General features: G+C 48.9%; 1 protein-coding gene and 1 long non-coding RNA gene across 9 annotated transcripts in view; one reads left to right on the plus strand and one right to left on the minus strand.

The window, feature by feature from the left end:
- Bcas3 (BCAS3 microtubule associated cell migration factor) overlaps positions 1 to 21,846 on the plus strand; it is a 487,192-nt gene that overhangs the window by 442,937 nt on the left and 22,409 nt on the right. For all 8 annotated transcript variants that reach the window (XM_021213444.2, XM_029545996.1, XM_021213443.2 and 5 more), the window contains one exon: positions 20,077 to 20,244. In XM_021213444.2, coding sequence (XP_021069103.1) covers positions 20,077 to 20,244 — 168 coding nt within the window. The remainder of the gene's footprint in view (positions 1 to 20,076; positions 20,245 to 21,846) is intronic.
- The window catches only part of LOC115065359, a 30,338-nt gene continuing 28,651 nt past the window's right edge, over positions 20,160 to 21,846 (minus strand). The window contains exon 3 of the long non-coding RNA XR_003845142.1: positions 20,160 to 20,235. This is a non-coding gene — a long non-coding RNA (uncharacterized LOC115065359). The remainder of the gene's footprint in view (positions 20,236 to 21,846) is intronic.

A 21,846-nucleotide genomic window follows, 5' to 3' on the forward strand; every position in this document is an offset into this window, starting at 1 on the left:
AAAAAAAAAAAAGATGGGCTGTCACTCCAATCCCATGTTTGCCCCCCAGGATGGGTATTTTCTCATAAACTGAACATACACACCACACCCCTTTCAGAAGCCATGGCTACTCTATCCCTTCTCATTTAGAGAAGACTCAGGGTAACTAGGTTATGAACCCTGTGCCTAGGTCAGGGGCTTGCCTGCTGCCATTATTGTCACCATCTTAGGCTGCCACTTGGCTTCACACAGAACCTGCTATTTGATACAGAACGGAAGTGACAAGGGCAAAACCCAAACCTCTGCAGAGCGTGTTCAGTGGGAAGAAGAGGCGGGCAGAGAAGCCCTGTGGTGCCCTGCCTCCTTCCCCCACCTCCTCCTCCTCATCAGAGGTGACTCTGTCCTGCTCAGTTGGTTGCTGGGAGATTGTTCAGCGGCTGTGTTCTGGGTTTGTCACTCCTACATTGAGTCACTTTTAAGATGCATGGACTTCTGAATCTTTAAAAGAAAGAACTAAAAAAGAAATCCCAATGGCAGTTAGTTAGTAGGTCATCTGCCAAGAATGAAGAGAGAGCAGTGACAGGTTTGGGGGGCTGGGAAAGAGAGGGGAAATACAGGAGGGAACTGGCCAGAAACAAATGGAAAGACTAGATAAAGGTTGGGAGCAAGCAAGGTCCAGCTGATAAATTTCTCATGGTGCCGGTTGACCCAAGTGCAGCTTCCCTTCATCACAGCCCTGGAGCCCTGGAGCCCTGGAGCCAAGCAGTGGGAATGTATGGTTAGATGGCAAACCCCAGGCATGGCAAGCACACCATGAGGGGGAAAGGATGCAACCAGGTGGTTCCAGTTTTACCAGACTGTCTATGAGGCCTGAACTCTGGGATCTACTGAAGGTTATACTATTGCTATGTAGAAAACACCATGACCAAAACAGCTTGGGGAGGAAAGAGTTGATTAGGCTTACACTTCTGTTCATACTGAAGGATGTCAGAACAGGAGCTCAAACACAGCAGGATCCTGGAGGCAGGAGCTGATGCAGAGGCCATGGAGGGGTGCTGTTTACTGGCTTGCTCCCCATGGCTTACTCAGTCTGCTTTCTTATAGAACCCAGAACCAACTGCCCATGGCTGGCCCCAAAGTCAGTGGGCCGGGCCTTCCCATATTAATCACTAATTAAGAAAATGCCAGGCCGGGCATGGTGGCACACACCTTTGATCCCAGCACTTGGGAGGCAGAGGCAAGCAAATTTCTGAGTTTGAGGCCAGCCTGTTTTACAGAGTGAGTTCCAGGACAGCCAGGGCTACACAGAGAAACCCTGTCTCAAAAAAAAAAAAGAAAGAAAAAGAAAAAGAAAATGCCCTACAGGCTTACCACAGCCCAGTCTTATGGAGGCATTCTCTCAATTAAGATTCCCTCTTCTCCAGTGACTCTAGCTTGTGTCAAGTTGACATAAAACTAGCCAGCACAGATTGAAAACCTGTCAAAAAGAGAAAGCCAATGGATTGAGGGAGGAGGGCTCTAGGAACTAGCTAGTTCAGTGAGGTCAGACAGTCTTATTACTAAGAGTAAGGAAGTGTCAGAGCTGAACCAGTAGGAAGCTCCATGAGAAAATGTAGGGTCTCTAAACTTACAATAACTAGGTGTGCCGATTGCACATGTCAAGATCCAGGTAAATGGCCTGCTGCTGTGGAGTTGACAGGCATTCGTGTGTGGGTTTCATGGTCAAGTTCATTTACTTTTATTGCGTTTATTGTGTGTGTGTATGTATTGTAGACTTGCCTGCAAACGAGCACATGCACCACACACACACATTGTGTCAGAGAACTCATAGGAGCTGGTTCTCTCTCCACACCACACAAGTTCCAGAGCTCAAACTCAGGGCATCAGACTTGGCAGCGAGCACCTTTCCCTACTGAGCATCTCACCAGGTGAAGCCAAATTTAGTCTTGCACCTGAGCATCCCACTTCCCTGGCAGTTGTCGGGGATGGTTGAGGAGGTGACTGTAGTGGAGGTACCATAGTCCTCACTGAAGTCAGAGACTGACTTAGAAGGTCTACCAAGGCCAGTGGCAAGGAAGGGAAGCACTGGTCCCTTGCAGATGTGATTACTGATCTTCTCTCCCGATTGGCAGACCATCCCTCAGGAAGAGGTGATGTAATTCATAGTGCATTTATATTCCCTTGAAGAAGCAAGTCCTTTGATTGATGGATCATTTTAGTGTAATTGAAAAACCAGCGAGAAAAGTTCTGTTTGATGCCTATGGAGAAAATCATCCGAAATGCCCATAGGCTTGGCCTCTAAGTCCAGTCTCTACAGACCTGAAACAGAGGAGTGTCACAGGTCACCATGCAGACCCACAGGGAGGGAGGGGCACAGTGAAATATTTACTGGATTCCAGACACTTTCCTGAGCCCATGTATCTAAGCTGTAGTATATTTTGCTGTTCCCATTTTATAGATGACAAAAGCGAGCCCTGAGAGGTAAGGAACCTGTTCCAGTTACACAACTCGTAAGTGATAGAACAAGGGACCTGGAAGCCCATTCACCATTTCCTTGAATGCTCTGCCAGGGTCTACAGAACTGAAGTCAAGTAGATCATGTCCCCGAACCCAACTTGTGCCACATAGAGGGCAGTAGGTAGGACCATGCTGTAGACAAGTGGCAGTGGGGCCCCTAGAAAGACTTCCCAAGGAGCTGGTGCTGGGACTGAGTCTTGAGGCTGCAGGGGCGCCTGTCTGCTCATCTGGCACCTCCTCTCACACTGATCTGAAACTCACCAGTTCTTGTCTCCTCACTGTGCGCTGTCTCCAGCCACACAACCAACAGTCAAAAAGCTGTTTCCTTCTCTCTAAGACTGTTCTTCAAATGCTAATTATTTGGATCCTGGTGTCACAATGCTCTTACCCTCTTCTTCAGGGTGACAGCCTTGATTTCTTCCTTGCTCTCCCTCTACCAGCTGCCAGGAAACAAGCCTGCAAGGGAGACACAGTCCTAAAAAAAGAACGAACGAACAGATGTTGCCCTTCAGGGACTCATAATCTCCTGGGAAGGATGGAGCAGAAACTGTTTCATGGTTCTTGCTCCTGTTCCTAATCTGTGACTTTTATCAAAATCCTTATCAGCGTCCCACTAGGCACCTTCGGCGTTTACACCGATTCAGCTACGGCACAAAGTAGAAATAGAGGCTATGGTACTAGGGGGCTGTTGGAAAGCCTGTGTCCATCCAGGTTAACAAGAATGGACAGGACTTGGTCAGGCAAGAACATTCCAGATGCAGAGGCAAGGAAGAGGTAGAGTTTGGGGAGCCAGTGGGGCCAGGTGGTGGCTGTTCTGAGAGGCCTTCTTCCTAAGGACAGATGAGCAAAGTGTTCAGATTTGCATCACAGAGAAGGTCAGGGAACCATATGAACGCAGCAGGAGGCTGGCTTAAAGTCTTGGAATAATCCAGTGAGGATCAGTGGCTAAGGCCAGGGCTGTGGAGAGCAAGAGATAGACTCAAGAGAGCCGAAACAGGAAGGGACAAGCCAGTGGGGCAGTGAGGAGAACACTGCCAGTCACCCAAGGGGGAAGAAGGGCAATGGTGAAACTGCCCTGAGGCCTCCAGGTTGGAGGTGCCTGTGGGCATTCACGGCAAGGCATTTGCTCCTACAGGGACGTACTTGGAGCCTGAAGGAGAAGCTCATGAGACAGTTTGGGAAGTTTCTTGCTTGAAAGTGATTGTTGTAACATAACGGTTGGGGAGCTCATCCAGGAAAAGTGTGCAAAGGGGGAAAAAAGAGAAGAGATCCATATTAATTGCTTTTCTTACTGCTCCGACAAAATGCCTGAAAGAATCAACTTAAGGAAAAAAAGATTTATTTCGACATACAACTCCAAGGTCCATCATAGTAAGAAAGGCGGAGGCAGGAGCATGAAGCAGCTGGCCACTCTGTCCACAGTCAGGAGCCAGCGCAGCGACGGCTGGCCTTAGGCTGCCCACACTTAAGCTGGGTCTTCTCACCTCAGTCAGCAAGCCTACACATGCCTTCACAGACACACCCACAAGGTTCTCCCCTAGGGAACTCTGATGTCTCCTAGTTGCTGTATTAACCATACAAGTGTAGGTCCCTAGAATCGCAGAAACAAGGCTTTACAGAGGCTTAAGGGCAGTGAAAGAGAAGAGAGCCAGATGGCACAGAAGAAAGGTGGGGTAGTTCACAGGATCCCCAAAAAGCCTGCTTTTCTCTATAGTATGCAGCTCCTCAAGGGACCCCATTGTCCCCTCAGCTGCTGTGACTGTGAGCAAACACCCACGGGCTTTTCCAGCCTCAGTGATTTTTTTTTTTCCTATCTTGGATTTTCTTTCTATTGTACAAAATCTTGTGTGACCCACAATGGCCTCAAATTCACTATGTAACTGAGGATCAGCATGTATTCCTGATCCTTCTGCCTCTGCCTCCTAAGTGCTGGGATTACAGTCACACATCACCATGCCCTGTGGCTTGGCTTTTCTCTTTAAGGAAGTCAAGGAAAGATTGCTCTGAACCAGGGGCATTTTACAATAACCTGGGGCTCCTGTTAACCACCTAGGTCACTCCTGCTCTCCAGTCTGCACACAGACACCACCTGACCTTTCCAATGTTGGATCCCTTCCAAGTTATGGATACTTCTCATGGCCTGCGCCAGTGTACCTGATGGGGCTGGTGTTGTGAGTCCCTTAGTCCCTGGAGACAGACATGCTAAGCTGCTGACCTGCATGAGAGTTCTGGAGAGAAGAGACATTCAGGAGTACAGCAGAGATCGCACACATACTGACTGGCCTGCTGTACCTCCGTGCAAGTGTTCAGACTGGTGCCTCTCACTGCCCTCTGGCGTAGACGGTCTGCTTGTCCACTCTGTCTTTTGAGTAACAGATCTGAACATGAACCAGCATTTCAAAGCCAAGGCACCATACGTTTCAAAACTAACTGTAAGAGAAGTGCAGAAGTACCACATGTAGACAAAGGACACTTTGGGTTGTTGCCATGGAAAACCCAGGCTCAGTTTGTTTACATGTTTGAGGCTTAATGTGCTCAGTGTCCCTAGTGGTGAGCCCATGAAGTATGCCTGATTCATACACTCTCAGGACTCATGTGTAAATAAAGCCTTTGTCTTTACTAGGCCTAGAGGTGGCTCAGAGGGCCAGCTCACACTGTAATCATAGCACCCCAGAGGCAAGGACTGGAGGATCTTCATAGCCAGGGGCTACAGAGTGGGTTCCAGACAAGCTTGTACTACAAAGCAAGACGACATCTCAAGAATAAATAGGTAAACAGTCTGGAAGACGTGCCCAGTGTATGGAACCGCAACTTGTAAAGTTCATATACTGCCATGTATTTTTAATAGCTGGGCTAAATAATCCTTTCCAAACAAGTGGAATCTTATCCTTCCAAGATGCACAGAGGCATAATTTTTACTTATTTTAATATATCAGGAAGACTGGACCTATGGAATAGAAAACTCAGGAGTATACCCCTAAAGAGATGTAAGGATTTCCAGGATCACATGCCTGTAATCCTGGCACCTGAGAGGCTGAGACAGGCGGATTTGTGAATTGGAGGACAGCCTGGTTACTTAGTGAGACCCTCTCAAAAATAAAGAACAAAAAGAGTCTAAGGAGCAGCCAAGTGTATTCCCTCTGTGTCAAAGAAGCTCGAATAGACTGACTCAAGAGTGAGCCTAAGGCCACCTAGCCTGCTACACTCCGATGACCATGATAGTCTTGAAGGTTCTGCATCATACACGTGCACTTAAATGTCAGCGTGATTTAGACTTATGAATAACTAGCAGTATTGTTCTTTTTACCCAGCGGAGAAATCAAAGGTTCCAGGAGGCTAGTCTACACCAGGTCCCATGGTAAGATTAGCATTCCCCTTTTTCCTCCTGTCCTGACCTGAGGACTGTGCAGAGCAGCAAGCCTGTGGCCTCATCACTATCTCTCATCTCTGCAGAGGGTCCACCTCCACCCCAGTGGCTTCAGAGACGAGGTCTAAGAATCTGCCTAGTGAAGAGAAGGGGTTCCAGCCAGATCCAAAGGCTCCAGGCAGCTTCCGTAAGCCCCAAGGGCAGGCTCCAAGGGCAGGGCTGGGAAGACAGGGATAGTCCCCACAACTGTGCATCCTAGAAGAGGGAGCTACCTCCTGCATCAGGATTCCAGTGCTGGTGCCAGGCCTCCTAAAGGGCTGCCTGGAAGGAATTAATGGCTGGCCTAGGAAGGTGTGGGTGAGTTTGCAGGTTCATCGAGCCAGTGGTGGAGTATTTCTCCTACAGACACTTTTACATGTTTTTCTCCCCTCGGGCTGAGGGATAGCAGGAAGCTGTTTTAGTAGCTTTTAACCCTAAAGGCATTTCTAAAACTCAGATGAATACAGGAAGTTAATTCCTTCACCCAGCTGTTCCCCCTAATTCACGGTTAGGTGGCAGGCCTGTGTCTGATAGAGTAACGTGAGGTCTCCAGGCTCCTCCTGGGATGCCTTGCTGCCCCTCTCCTTACGGATGAATCTGTTCTTCCTCTAAACCGTGGCATAACTCAGATCCAAAGATGAAAAGATAGATAGGTAGCTACATGTACCAACACTCATTCTGGGCTGACTATAAATCTGATCTTTGCCTAGATGTAGCAAAAACAAAATATGTTTCTTCCTCCTTATGGGAGGAACTGGTATTTTTTTAAACAAGGAATGGGGGGAGGTGTCTTCTGGCCTTTTTGAACTGGCCTCTTAAAGAGGAATATGAATAACATCCTGATTGGCCTCCATGGGATAGAAGTGAGGGAAAGCAGCTGGGGGAAGGGGCAGGCTCTGGCCTAAAAAAATCTCTTGACCCACAGACATCAAACTTGGCACCTGTGAGGCGAATGGGCCATGGGGAAACCATAACCAGGTTCACACCGTAGTTTGGGCATTTTTCACACTTACTAATGAAGTAAATGTTTTAAAGGGCTCTCAACGGCCTGTGAGTATTAGTTGAGGTTACTAAAGTCTCCCCTCTAAGCAAGAAGGTCTGAGAAGGAAGAGAAATGACAGGAGCCTTGGCTTGCCTTGTGTGTGTGCACAGACAGCCCAGGAGCCCTATCCGAAGCCTATACCGGAGCACAAGGCTGGAAGTTCCCTGGTTTGCCTAAAGAGAGTGTTAATTGAGGTCCCTGAAACCTGGGTTAAGACTCAACACCGAGGGCAAGCTGTGACGACGGGGAGCCAGAATTTGAACCTGAGCATAGAGTGGGGAGGACGGGAAGGGAGACCCATTGAGAGCAGCCAACTGGACAGACCCAGGTCTGCTCTCAAGACAAACATACCTGTCCTGCTTCTGTCTCAGCCCATGCCCCATCTCTTGTTTTTAAGAGTTCTGAGACCCTAAGAGACCCTAAGAGACCAACAGCTGGTAATTACTTTATGGTAAAACCAGGCTATGGTGACATATGCAGTGAGTCTCCAGTTTTACTGTGTGCTGGGTGCCCTGGAAGTATTTTTACTCACATAGCCGAGGCTCACCTCAAAATCACCATATAGCCAAGGATGACCTTGGACTTCTGGTCCTCCTGCCTCTACCTCGAAGATGCTAGGATTACAGGTCTGTGTCATCACACCCAGTTTATGTGATGCTGAGGATTCAACCCAGGGTAGGACTCCTTGCATGCCAGGCAAACACTCTACCAGGCTACATACCCAGCCTCTGTCCCAGAGGTCTTACGAGATGCAGGTTCATGTGCAGTAACCCTGGGTAGGATCTGAGGTGGTTCTTCCTTCTTTATCCCCAAGGGTGTCTGGTTGGTTGGTTGGTTGGTTGCTGGTTGGTTTTGACCACAGATCTCACTTTGTAGCCTAGGCTGGCCTCAGACATACAATCCTCTCCCATTTCTGCCTCCAAACTGCCAGAATTAGAAATAATCACCTCCATGCCTGGCTTGAAACTTGTCTAACCAACCTCCAACCACCACAGATCCCTCTGCAGGGCCTGAGCTGGGAACTGAAGACAGCTTCCTGGTCTCTCTCCCCAGGCCTGGGAAAGTGCTCTGCGAAGGGCACAGGCTTGAGGGTTGCCTTTGTTACGGTTTCTATGCCTCAATGCTTGCCCGGTGCATTCCTGCAGCAGCGGCTCAGCTTTTCCTACATCTTCCCTGGCTTCCATGCCTCACTAGCTGAGTCAGTGTGACCAGCCAGAAAGCTTTGACATGTCAGGACAGGAAATGACAGTTCCCAGGTACTAGCCATTTCAAGCACGGAAGGGCCTGGAACACTGCTTGTGTGATAATTCAAGAAATCCCAGGCTGAGCCCCATGCCACACCCATATGTGACCAAGACCAAGAGGTGAGGCTGTCAGCGGAAGTACCTGTAAGACAAGAGTCCAAGCAAGTACCTGTCAGTCAGTGACCCAACTTCCGCCTACCTCAGGTGGCCACTGGGAGCCTCACAGGCGATTTCTGAACTGCCGTGGTAGGTGAGAGACTGCCCAGAACCTTAGTATCCTAATGTGTAAAATGGAGCTGTCAGCAGGGTCGGCCTGTGAAGGAAACTGCAGTGATTCCGTAGTCCAGATGAAGTTGTTCTGTCAGAGTGTGAGCTGTTGTGAGCAGCATTGGTTCCAGACGCCTCTCACCCACTCTGTCCCCACTTTCTGCCCCAGTCAGTCACCCCAGCCCCAGGAAGCACCCATCTGTGCAAACAGAGCTGCCTGTGGTTATCTCTGCACAGGCTGTGGTACCACCCCTTTGCAGTCTCAGAAGCAAAGAGCTGCTCTAATATACTGCACTTGGCATGTGGATAGCAGACCAGGCCAGACCTTCTTCCTCCAAAACTTTCGCTGCCGTTCAGAATCTGCTTCCCTTGCTGCTGCTCCTGTTGCTTGCTCGCTCAATTGTTTGTTTTGAAACAGAATCCTTGGCCAAGACTAGCCTCTGACCCTAAAATTCCCTGTGTAGCAAGGATGAGCTCAAAAGCTTGATCCTCCTGCTCTGCCTCCCAGGCTCTAGGGTCACAGGCTCGGCCACTGAGCCCAGGCTATGCAGAGCGGGATTACTCTCAGGGCTTCTCACAAGCAAGACAAGCATTTTCATGCTAAACCTCATCCCTAGCGCCAGGTTTGCTTCAGCTTTTCACCTAAGAGTAAGAGCATCGGTGGGTTCAGATGGCAGGTGGAGGGGGACAGCTGACCACACTGTACACAAAAGTAATGCTGGTTTGTGAGAGTATGTGAAAGCTGAGGCAGGAGGATTACTTTAGCCCAGGAGATCTAAGGCCAGCCTGAGCAACAGACCAAAGCCCAGGTTCAAAAGGGAAAAGAGAAAATAAAGAGGAGCAAGAAGAAAAGCTGGGAACACCGTGGGGGGGAGGCCGTTTGTTTTGTTGTCAGGGTCTCTCTGCATAGTCTTGACTGGCCTGAAACTCACTATGTAGACCATGCTGGCCTCAAACTCACAGAGATCTGTCTGCATGAGCCGTAACATCTGGCTGAGAACTCACTTTTTAAAGTCTTTATAGTTAGGTAACTATTCGAATTAGTGTAATTCAAAAATGGCTGGGCCTCAAACCAGTCAACTCTAGTACCTTCAGCAGCACCCAGGACCTGCCCCTTCCTGCAGGACAGGTTCTTCCCTTCCTTTTCACAAACACTGCTTGCTGCAAGCTTACAGGAGCAAGTGACCTTCCCTCCATTTCAGCAGCCAGTTTGCCCGCTGTCCCTCCCAGGCCTTTGAAAACCATTCAGGTCAGGCAGCATCCAGGCCTTGCAAAGCCAGGCCTGCAAACAGTCTCAGCGTGCTGACAAAATAAAGACTTCTCACCTGAGGAAATGAGGGTTCTCAGAAAATAGAGTCAACGGTCAAGTACAGTCCTAAAGGACAAGCCACCGTGTCTGTGTATGTTGGCTTCACACCTGAAGTTGTCATAAATACCTTTTTCTTTTTAACATTTTATTTGGGAGTTGGGGGAGTGCCATAGAATGCTTATGTAGAGGTCAGAGACCAATTAATAGAAGTGGGTTCTTTCCTTCTACCATGTGGGCATTGAGTTCAGTTTATCAGACTTGACAGCAAGCACCTTAACCCGCTGGGCCATCTTTCCCCACTGATGCTGATGGTTTTAAAACATCATCCTTGAGTTTGCAAGCAGAAGACTTCTCAGCTCCAGGTTTTACCTCAGAGTTCCCAGCTGAGCACTTCACATCAGCTTTGCTGTAGGGAACAGAAATCATCCACTGCCTAACTGCAAGAACCACTTTCAAACTCTGGAGCAGTTTGAAAACTCTAAGGGTGGTGCGTTCAGTGGGAAATGCTTGCTGCCAAAAGAGGACATCAAGCCGCTTGCTGGCACTGCAGCTATATGTCACGGCAAACTGTATTTTTTGTGAGTATGCTCTGGTCTCACCCAAACGGAATCCAATCAAAGGTCAAAGTATAGGCTTTGGCTCTGGGTGGACCTGGAGTCAGAATTCTGGCCATACCCTCACGCTGTCACCTTCTACCTCTCTCTGCCTCCGTTCTTCAGTTTGTAAATTGGAAGTCATAGGGTCAGTCTCAGCTGTGGGCATCCTCTGATTGAGATACAGTCTACATAAAGCAGCTGCCTGTATCTACCCCATAACAGGCTCAGCAAATGTCTGTTCTCTTCCTTTGATACCCCTCTGATCCCAGACCTTATTCTTTGCTATGAGAACCGTCCTAGGGAAACCAGCATGGATACTTGCTGTCCTGAGAATACATAGTTCTGAGTAGGTTTTCCATCCAGGGAGTTGCTAGGTTCCTAAGTCGGCATAGCAGAGAACTCAGCCTTGCTACATAGGAACCTGTGACATAGCGCATGGTGGACACTGACCCGCCATCTCAGCAGCAGACCAGAGCATACAGGAGGAAATGGTGCCTTTGTAATCTAGCTACGGAGATCATTGCTTCCAACTCAGGAAAAGGCCAGCAACTGCCTGGTTTGGAGAGCTCTCCTGTCCTGTGACTATAGAGCCACAGGAACTGCCTGTGTTGGAGCTTTACTGATGATTGGTCTCAGGCCCACAGGCAGACAACAGGGGCTCTGCTAAGTGATCTAGTGATGCGTAAAGGGCTCGTGTCCCTGGCTGGTCATCGAAGGATGATTCCTTGGTAGCTGTGCCTGGACATACAGAGGGTTGGGGTGGAGGGAGTCAAGTAAAGGGCTTCTCAAATGGACTCCTTCCAGAGTTGTGCTGGCGCTTCCTGAGCTGGCATATGAAGTTTGTACAAAGGTAGAACAGTTTTCGCCATTTTTCAGTGCAAGTTGGTTCACATTCCTGACACACTTTAAAGAGAAATAATGTGTGTACACAAGGGTGAGTCAATGTTGCGTGCAGCCAGCCGTGGCCACTGGGAGAAGAGTCATCCACGGAGCTGCGAGCTCACCTGCCTCCCACTGAGGCAAACCCTGTGCAGGAACTACCAGGGAGCCAACTCAGCAGGTCCAGGCTCCCTCCAGTGCTTAGCAGCCTCCTGACCCAGCCTGTGTGCTTTTCTCAGGCTCATTCTCTCTTCACCATTCTTCCCTGATTATAAAAACTATAGGAAACACATGTAAGACGGTGGAAAGCAAATAGCAAAAGGATCTCCTATAACCCATCCTTCCCAGAGGCAACCGTGCTTAACATTTGTCTTCAGTTTTTATTATTTCTTAATTCATACTGCTTTAATTATGTGTGTGTCCCACCCCCCACCCCTCTGCACGAGCACACATTTTCATGTTCCAAGGTGTTCTCGGAAGACCAGAACCCCTGACAATTGTGAGCCATCATGTAGGTACTGGAGCATGGACATACGTCCTGTGGAAAAGCAGCCTGTGCTCACAGTCCCTGAGCCATTTCTAGCCTCAGTCCCAAGTTCTGTTTACTTACTTACTTACTTACTTACTTGTTTATTTATTTAAAACTTTAGGAAGCTGTTGGGTGTGGTGGTGCACACTTTTAATCCCAGCACGTGGGAGGCAGAGGCAGTTGGTTGGTTCTCTGTCAGTTTAAGGCCAGTGAGCTCCAGGCAAGCCAGGGCTACATAGTGAGGCCTGCCTTTAAATAAAACAAAAAGACTTGGGAATTTCTGTTCCCACCCTCAGGTGTGGATGACATGTGAGAGACATGGCCTTTATTGGAGCCATTTCACCTGCCTTTTGAGCCCCAGGCAGATAGTCTCAGTGAAGTGGGGTACACATACCCACCCATGTGCTCTGACTCCCCGTCCAAGGTTCTTGCTGTGCACCTCACACCTCAGCACTCATCCTCAGTGCATGGGGTTCCCAGGTCAGAGGCGGATATGGGTACCACCTGCCTCAAGACTGTTCCTCAAACTACTTGTCTTCTCACCTGAGGGGTGTGGGGAGTGCATCTGCTCAGATATCTGTCTGTCCTCACTCTCCATCATGTTGAGGCTGAGCCAGACTACCTGGCCCATGAACTGTCCTCCATTCTCCTAGCTCTGTCTCCCCTCTCTTCCTCTGTGAATTGCAAATGTGCGCAGCTTCTTCCCCCGGCTCTGGGAGCCCAGACCAAGGTCAGAACCTTATGGTGTATTATTTGTATGGCCAGTGTTCTACCCACTGAGCCATCTCCCCAGCACAAAGATGTTCTTTCTAAATAAGGTCACATCTGGAGTCTGCAGCTGGACATGTATTTGGGAAGGTGAATCTGCAGTAGGTGAAGCTACCAAGGTCACCGCCACTGGGAAGATGACTTCCCCCAGGTAACAAAGTGAGAAAGTAACAAGAATTGACATTGGAACCCAGGTCCTCTGCTTATCGTGTGCCTTTAATTTGTTAAGAACATGACTGCAGCCCCATTGTGCTTGGTTATGTCGTTATCTGCTTCATAGGAAATGAGATTTAGTGGCTATTATCCTAAGATGCCTCGGACATCCTCTCACCATTGCTCCCTTAGTGTATTATTGACAATGACATGGAAGCCATTAGTGCAGATGGGAATCCCTTAGGTGGGAGTCACTCCCTTATATTCGTATGGTGACATTCACCGGGCCTGGGTGACTTGTCTAGAGTAACTGGAAAAGTTATGGGGGAATTCTGGTTGTAACATTTTGATTCACAATCTCTATTCTAACTTTTTTTTTTCTTTTTCTTTTTCTTCTTCTTCTTTTTTTTTTCTGGTTTTTTGAGACAGGGTTTCTCTGTATAGCCCTGGCTGTCCTGGTCACTTTGTAGACCAGGCTGGCCTCGAAGTCAGAAATCTGCCTGCCTCCTGAGTGCTGGGATTGAAGGCGTGCGCCACCACGCCCAGCTTCTATTCTAACTTTTAACATGTGTGTTGTCATTGATATTACAAATTATAAACATAGCTTGATTGTCCTAGTGACTATTCTGTGTTAATTCACCACAAATTGCTTAGTGCATCCCTCACTATTTAACAGTGCCTGTTAATTTCCCATGTTTAATTCAGCAACCCCAAACCCAACCCCATAAACATGGCCTCTGACCAGCAACCCACCCTTTCTCACAGCAGTTCTAAGGACCTGTGCAAAGCAGGAAGATGTGCCACCAAGACACCTGGCAGTCAGTGGTAGTGGTAGTGTTCCTTTACCATGCTGGTGTTTGGGGGGTTGTTTTGTTTTGTTTTGTTTTGTGTTTTTCTTTTCTTTTCTCTCAGTTCACTTCCAAAGCTGGAAGACTAGATCTTTTCAAAATAACCTAATGACCATAACCCAAACCCCACAACCAAGTGGCTGTGCATGGGACTAACATGGCTTACTGATTGTCATAGATCATTAAATAATCTGAGTAAAAATATGTGTACATACATTCACAAGTCGTGGCAGATAGCTGGCGTCCAGGCCCCTTTGCTGTGTAGTACATCTGTGTGTGTGGATCTTGCAGTCCTTTGTCACAGAGGTCGGTGCTGAGAAATGTGTTCATCTCCTGGAGAGATGTTTGTTGTTTGAATATCCTAACCCTACTCTCTGGTACAAATCAAAATAGCACACACAAGCCACTCACTGGTGTTCCACCCCACACCTCTCCTTTTTTGGTTGGTTGGTTGGGTGTTGGTTGTTTTTTGTTTGTTGTATGGCAGGGTTTTGATATGTGGCCTGGAGTTCACAGTGACCTCTGGCTTCAGCCTCTCAAGTACCAGGATTACAGGCACGAGCTCCGATATCTCTTTGAATTAGGGGATACAGTAAACACAAGCCATGGGAGGCTGCTGCTTGCAGAGCCCAGTAAACTATTATATAGTCAACTTCTTTTTAATAAATAGAAGTATGCTCTCTAAAGTAGCAATGATCTATAAACTGATAACAGCTGCTCATTATCACTACCAAGTATATTGCACACAATTAACAATTGTCCTTCCATGAAGTATCTTCTTGTACATGGTGCTGGGTTATAGAAGGACATTGTAGTACATGCATATAATATACTTAGATCCTGTCCTGCCCACTCGTTTGTTCCTTTAGACAGGCTTTGTTCTGTAGCCTAGGCTGGCCCAGAAGTCATGGCAGTCCTCTTACTTCAGCCTCCTTAGTGCTGGAGCTACAGGCATGAGCCCTGCTCGAATCGTGCCACCCTGAGCTTGTGAAACTCAAGGATCTGGGAAGAGTGGCTACACAGGCTGCCAAGCTGGGTGCTACAGACACTGGACCACCCCAGGCCTGGTCCTTTCCGAATCTCAGCATCAAGTCCTAAGTGCACAGGGAGCAGAGGAGGAGACGACTTTCCCTTCCCGCCCACTTAGCATCTTACTCCTTCCTCCTCTTTTTTAATCTTAGTTCTGTCTTCTGCCTGTCTTGGCCCCGGATGATCAGGCCCTGGCACTTAGTCCAGTGGCTCTCTACTCAAGTGACTGTCACCTTTCCCAGGTGAACATGATCACTCAGTTCCCAGGTCTGTTGGACTAAGCATGACCAGTGAAGTCTGGACTCCTTGGACCCTAGAGGAATCCAAGCCCCCTAGGAACTTGTAAGCTATCCGGAAGGGCCGAGTGTGTAAACAGCATGGGGACATGGATGGGGATGATCGGTTGGCTCCCCAGATTAGCCTGAGTCCACACATGAGCTTCAAGCCATCCCTAAACACCCTGAAATCACTTGCATAATTTTTATATGCAAACATACTTTTCCCCAGTGCTAGAGACCAAACCCCAGAGTCTCCTGTAGCTCCATTTATCAGCCAGGCATTCTGCCACTGAGCCACATCCCAGACCTACAGGTACATGTCTCTCTCCCCCTCCTCTGTGTGTGTTGGGGGGGGGGGGTTGAATGTAGAGCTTCAGGTAAGCTGGAAAGGCATCCTGCCCTGAGCTGTACCCTCAGACCCAGTTACAAATTGTAATTGGTAAGTGCATAGCTTTCACCAGCTCTACTCCAAAAGATAAAGCCGCCTTCTGCACTGTCAGACTCTGGGCTCTGTGCTCACTGCCCCTTGGGTCATTGCCCAGGGTCTCCCCGAGCAGGTCAGACTTGAACCCAACCTTAGAAAATGAGATTTTGAGAATTATAGAGGAGGAGGCAACCCTAGAGGGAACACTTCCCAAATGAAGACCAATTAAAGCCAGTTACCCTTTGTGTCTCTGGCTCAGATATTAGTAGCTGCTGCTTCCCAGAGTTCTGTGAACTCAGCTCCTTTCCCCCTTACACTATTTCCCCATTCCTCAGAACAAGGCTTGACTCATGTCAGAGTGGACACTAATCAATGTTTGATGAATGTGAGTCAGATGGAACAGCGGGCATGAGAGGGTCTGTAAACAGCTTCAGCACCAGGCCCTGAACCAACACCATTGCTAAGCGGTGTATCCTTGAGTTTTCCAAATAGCCTGCTGTAGGTGAGCATTTCCTGGCTCCCTGAAAGAGTCCTGTCTCCACAATGGGACACAAACATCCCCTGTCCAAAGGAGTGTCTTGGGCCAATCAAACGACAATGCTGACAAGATGGGCAGTTTCCTAAGTGCCAGAAGTGACCTCATCCTCCAAGGGCTTGGCCTCTTCACCCAGCACCCACTGATCCCTGCGTGCCTGCAACCCTGCTCTCATTCCAGTGTGGGGGGTTCATCAGACTAGGCCTGCCCCAGGAAAGGGTCTCAGAGCCTCCTTAGGGCCTCCTCCTAGCAGGATAAGGGAGGCTGTTTCCTCTCTGCAGCATCTCAGGACAATGGAAAGCACTGAGAGCTCCATCACTGAGCATTCGTGGGTTCCCACACCCTGCCCTCAGCTCCTTCGCTGTGCCTGTGCTAAGAGACTAGGTCTATTAGTTTGTGTTCTCCTGAGTGCCATCAGGTAGACAGGGTGACTCGTCACCGTGACTACAATGTTGTAAGGAACGTGGACTGGTCTCAGGGTGTGCAGGCTTTTGAAAGGCATCGGTTGAAGGTGATGTGTATTCTCAACACACATTAGGGAAGATGGAGGTGATTTTTACATATAACTGTTTTCCACAGCAGGTGCCACTAAAAAAAAAAAAAAAAAAAAAGCGCTATGGGAGCTCCACACTAAGAATTAAGAGATGTGTTCCAGATCTGTCATTTACAGACTCCAAATGTGTCACTTAAGCTTCCCATGCTTCAACTCCCCTATAAATTAAGGCAATACCTGTATCACATCTGGGGTCATTGTGATGGTCAGAATGTATGGCGCTGCCTCCAGTGGTGAAAGGTGTACTTACTTGGCACTGTTACCATCAAGACAGGTACTGGTGTCATTGTTTGCAGTGCTGGGAATCAAACCCAGGGCCTCCCACATTCTATGCCAAGACTGTCACTGAGCCATACCCCACGGTATTAACGTGCCTGCAAACACACCCGTTCTGTGTGGTGCCCTCATGCACCAGGTGCTTGCTTTTTTTTTTTTTTTTTTTAAGATTTATTTATTATTATTCATAAGCACACTGTAGCTGTCTTCAGACACACCAGAAGAGGGCATCAGATCTCATTACGGGTGGTTGTGAGCCACCATGCAGTTGCTGGGATTTGAACTCGGGACCTTCAGAAGAGCAGTCGGTGCTCTTAACCGCTGAACCATCTCTCCAGCCCAGGTGCTTGCTTTTACCGAGCACAATCCCTGCTGCAGCTCTGAGGCTCCGGTCCTTTTGCGCTCTGCGGGGTGAGGATTCCAAGGCTCCTGCCTTGGATTAGGCCAGCTAGTACAGCTGAACGAGTGTTCTAGCCGAGGTTGGTTTCCAGCCCCCACAACCTCATCCCATAAGAGGCTGAGGTCACTAGTGCAAGACCAGCCTGGGCTACACAGTGAGAGTCTGTCTCAAAGACACCAAAAGAGTACATGCTGTTCTGGGTTTTACCCTCTGTGGACTGGGCCCTCTCTCCCAACCCTTCTTGCTACAACTTTTTTTTCTGATTATTTTTTTTCTTTTCCCCTGCTTGACTTCAGTCCTTTTGTCCCTGCTTCCAGCTCCCTTCCCTGACCTGCAAACACAGCATGTGTGGACACCCTTTTAGAGGCAGGCACCCTGCTCTTGTGATAGGAGAGTGGGTCACTCCATGCCTAGGCTTCCAAGCTCAGAAAGAAAGCTAGGTAAATAGAGAAAGAATGGCCACCTTTCCTTCTGATGTTACTAAGTGTAGATGCCCCAGGTTGACTCTTTGGATCTTCTCACTAGAGCATAGAGGAGCTCAGCTTCCTCAGGAGAGCCTTGTTGAGTATTTTCGTTCCTTGAGACAGGAGTAGAGAATACCTCTCCTGTCAGTCCTAAAGAGTCATGGCTGCCACCTCAGACGTGGATGAAGCAGTTAGTGGAGTAGGACTATATCTGCAAGCTCAGTCCCTGTCCTTAGCCAAGTGTCCTTGAGGACACACTCCTGGGAGCTGTTGCTAACACAGGAGTGGCAGCTGGGGCCTTAGCTCCTGCTAGTGCATAGCTGTAGTTCAGCTTAGGCCCCTTGAGGATTCAGTGACACTCATTCCCCACCCCCCAAGTCCCTGTGCCTGGTTCCTCAGCCCCCCATCCTAACCCTGCCCGGTGGAGGGCAGCTCTGCATGTTAAGGTCCCACCTGATAAGCTGAGCGCAAGTGCCACACCCTCGCGTCAGGCTCCTTCCTGAGGAGGTTTATCGGTAGATGCTGTCCACTCTCCCTGTGCCAGGAATCTACCTCACAATTAGGTGAGAAATAAATCAAAGCCAAAGTTGCCTGATGAAATTCAGGAGCCGGCAGTGACCCTTGCCACACATATAAATCCCACTGGGCCGGCCAAGGGCCTTTGTCTGGTCAAAGAGTTCAGGACTATCAGGCCCACTTTGCTGATGTATGGAGGCACCGGCTGTCGGAGTGTTTACTAACGGTTATCACCTCCATGCTTCGGCCGTTATCACAGGCAGGGCCGCCCGCCGGGGCCGAGGCTCGCACCCTCTCTATTACCACCTGTCAGTGGCCGCGAGTGTGCGCTGACACTGCCCAGTCCTGCCCGGCAAGGAAAGATAGTTTCTGACGGCTGATCAAAGAGAAGAAACAAGACCTGATAAAGAGTGTGCGTTTCGTGTACTTTTAACTTTGGGGAAACATCAGCATTTGCATTTTTTTTTCTGGTCTTCTGGTGCTGGCAGGAACCAAGCTCAATAAATGTAGTGCATTCAGTTACCTAATCGCTGGGGAAATGGTATGTGCTTAAAGCAGCAGACCATGACCATAATCTCTTTCCAAGAGAGACTGGATGAAATAAGATTTCTCAGTGAACTTGCCGTAGAATAAAGTCAAATCATTTCAATTCAGTCTTTGAAGTGATCTTGCACGTAACATCTAATCTTGGCATCCAGCGGAACGGCGTGTACTTTCTGGAACTTGGGAACCAGGTTTGGATTAAGGAAGGATCCTTGTTGAAGATGCTATCACCCAGCTGTATCGCTCACATCCCTGAAATGGTATCCCGGATATGCCTATGTCCCTGACGGCTAGGAGCCAATCTGCAGTGAGGCAGAACGAGTTCCAGACCAGGGCATCCGCACATCTGAGTCCTGGCACCAGGTCTGTCATGGCCTGCTGTTTATGCTAAGCCCTTGACCTCTCTAAGCTTCACCTGTAAATGAGGCTGGGTATAGGTTATAAAGGACAGTGGCTTAGGAAGTTTTTTGCTTTTAAGTTAGTCTGTGCAAACATCCCCTTCATTATTGATCTTGACAGTGGTGGTAGTAGGGTGTGTGTGTGTGTGTGTGTGTGTGTGTGTGTGTGTATGCTTACATATATTCCACAAGACAGTCTTCACCTTCCACTTTGCTTGATATAGAGTGTCTTTGTTGCTCACTGTGTTGGCCAGCCCACACGTTTCTAGGAACTCTCCTGTCTCACCGTAGGAGTCCTGAGATTAAAGGAGCTTGCTCTACTGCACCCAGCTCTACCCAAGTTCTGGAGATCCAAACCTGGGTACTCATACTTGAGTTCAAGGGTTCTAGCCACTGAGCCACCCTCACAGGCCTTCTTTTATTTTAGACAGCATCTAAAGTGTCATAGAGTATCAGAGTCTGGCCTAAACCTCACTGTAGAGCTGAAGATGACCTTGGACTTCTGATCCTCTGGCCTCATCCTCCCAGGTGCTGGGATTTACAGGCGTGTGCCACCAGGTCTCCGTATCTGAATTTGGCGGGGGAGACTGTATGACCTCATGCATGCTAGGAGAGCATTCCTTGAGCTGAGCTACATCTCTCACCTATAACCATTCAAGGTTGTAAATGGAGAGTGGTCGTGTCAGAGAAAAGCAGGGTTGTTTTGGTTGAACCTGGGAGGGTTCCTTTCCCCTGCCTTAGCTCTCAGTCTCTGACTCCCATAACTCCTCAGACTGTTTTTAACTGCACACGTCTCATCGATGTAGGAGTCAGCCCTACACATGTACTCTGATCCGCTGTCACAGGCTGCTGGACTCCACATATGCATTCCTGTGATGTAGCAGTCAGCCCTACATGTGTACTCTGATGTAGGAGTCAACCCTACACATGTACTCTCTGATCCAGCGGCACAGGCTGCTGGACTCCACATACGCATTCCTATGCCTGGGGAACACACCCCTCCTTCTTCTGGTGGAAAGACGTAGTGGCCCTGGACACGACAGACCACAAGGGTGGGTAGACAGAGAAGAGCCTGCCCCCTGAAGGTACAGACTCAGCATCGTCTGTCCCACATGTTTCACAGGTACCTTTGACCGGAGCGTGACCCTGCTGGAGGTGTGTGGGAGCTGGCCTGAGGGCTTCGGGCTGCGGCATATGTCCTCCATGGAGCACACAGAGGAGGGCCTCCGGGAACGGCTTGCAGATGCCATGGCCGAGTCACCAAGCCGAGACGTTGTGGGATCTGGAACAGGTAAAAGTGTCAACAGACTTGTAACTTGACTTGGTTGTGACTGGAACCCGTTGGCGTTGAGCTGGAGGGGAGAGGGCATCTGTTGGTTTTTAACCATGTTTCCGTGGCTAGGCACCCTGAGTGCTGCCCGTTATAGAAACCTCTACTACTGGGAAATCCCAGCAGAACCACCTCTCCTACCTAGAGCAGCATACATAGATACCTGGAGAAATACAACTGTAGGCCTGGGGCTGTAGCTCCACACTGGAGTCTGCACATGGCATGCATAGTCCCTAACACTACAAGACAGACAGACAGACAGACAAACTGTACTTGTTAGTCATTTCCAAAACCATCTCCAAGGGAAAAAAGACCTAAGAGGTAGCATACCTTTCCTTCATGCTCCAGTCTCCACAGACCAGGACCTGCCAGCAAGCAGGCAGAGCAAGCTCAAGTGCACACCCACACACAGCTTTCTTTCATGTCCCTTTAACCCAGGACTAGTACCTGAGAGTCCAATAAGTCCAAAGTGGCTTCCTGCATCCATATGCTAATTATAAGACATCCTTTGACTAGAAATGAGCTCTGCCCCACATAAGTGCATACACATACACACACATACCCTGTAGTCATCCATCACCATTCAACTATAATACAGGATTCTTCTGCCCCTCCTACTCCTATTTCTTAAACACTTCTCTCTCTCTCTCTCTCTCTCTCTCTCTCTCTCTCTCTCTCTCGTTACTAATGCCCCATCCCTACATTCACACCCACCTAACAGGCCCTGTCCCAGTTTGCTGGAGTGGATAGGTTAAATATACCCTGGTTCCCTGATTTCAGGCCTTCCTTCTCTCTCTCCCCTAAGTCCTCTAAGAGCATCATCTCCACTGTGATCTGTCCCATCCTGGCCCCATCCACTGTAGAAGAGGGTCCTAGTAAAGAAAAACTTAGAATCCCTGGATGGCTGGGTGTGACATGCCTGACATTGGTAATCTGTCCTGCTGTTCTGTGGGTTCTGTGATACAACAGTGAGCCTACACACACACACACACACACACACACGCGCACACGCACACACACACACACACACACACACACACACACATCTCTAGCCTAGTTCTTCTGTTCCTTTACTAAAAGGACAGAGTGTAGCATCTGTATAGCTTAGTGGCTCCTGCCTAGATAGCCATCAGCTCCTGCAGAGTGCAGTGGATGGGCGAGAGGGGTTAAGCTAGAGATAGGGAGTACTTACCAGGTCCTAGATGACAGCTATCTCAGAGACCTAGTCAACCCCAAACCCCATCTTCCCTGCAGGAAAAGGAGCTGTGAACCTCCAAAGCTACAGCAAACTGTACCCCCCCCCCATCAGACACACTCATGCATGGACCACCTGCATCCTCATACCCCAAATGCTTATCAAACTTATCCCAAGGCCTCTGTCCTCCCTCTAATCCCAGAGATAGCAGCTCATCCCCTTCCCAGATACCACACTGGGAGCTAACAGTAACAGTATTGTTATGTCATCACTTCTGGTCAGCCATGGTTCCCAAGAACTAGACTCCATGTCCCGGAGCTCCCCCACCACCAGGAGCCTTCCTCTTCTGGGGGCTGGGAGCTCCTGGA

The sequence above is a fragment of the Mus pahari genome, chromosome 14, assembly GCF_900095145.1.
Source record: "Mus pahari chromosome 14, PAHARI_EIJ_v1.1, whole genome shotgun sequence".
NCBI lineage: Eukaryota > Metazoa > Chordata > Mammalia > Rodentia > Muridae > Mus > Mus pahari.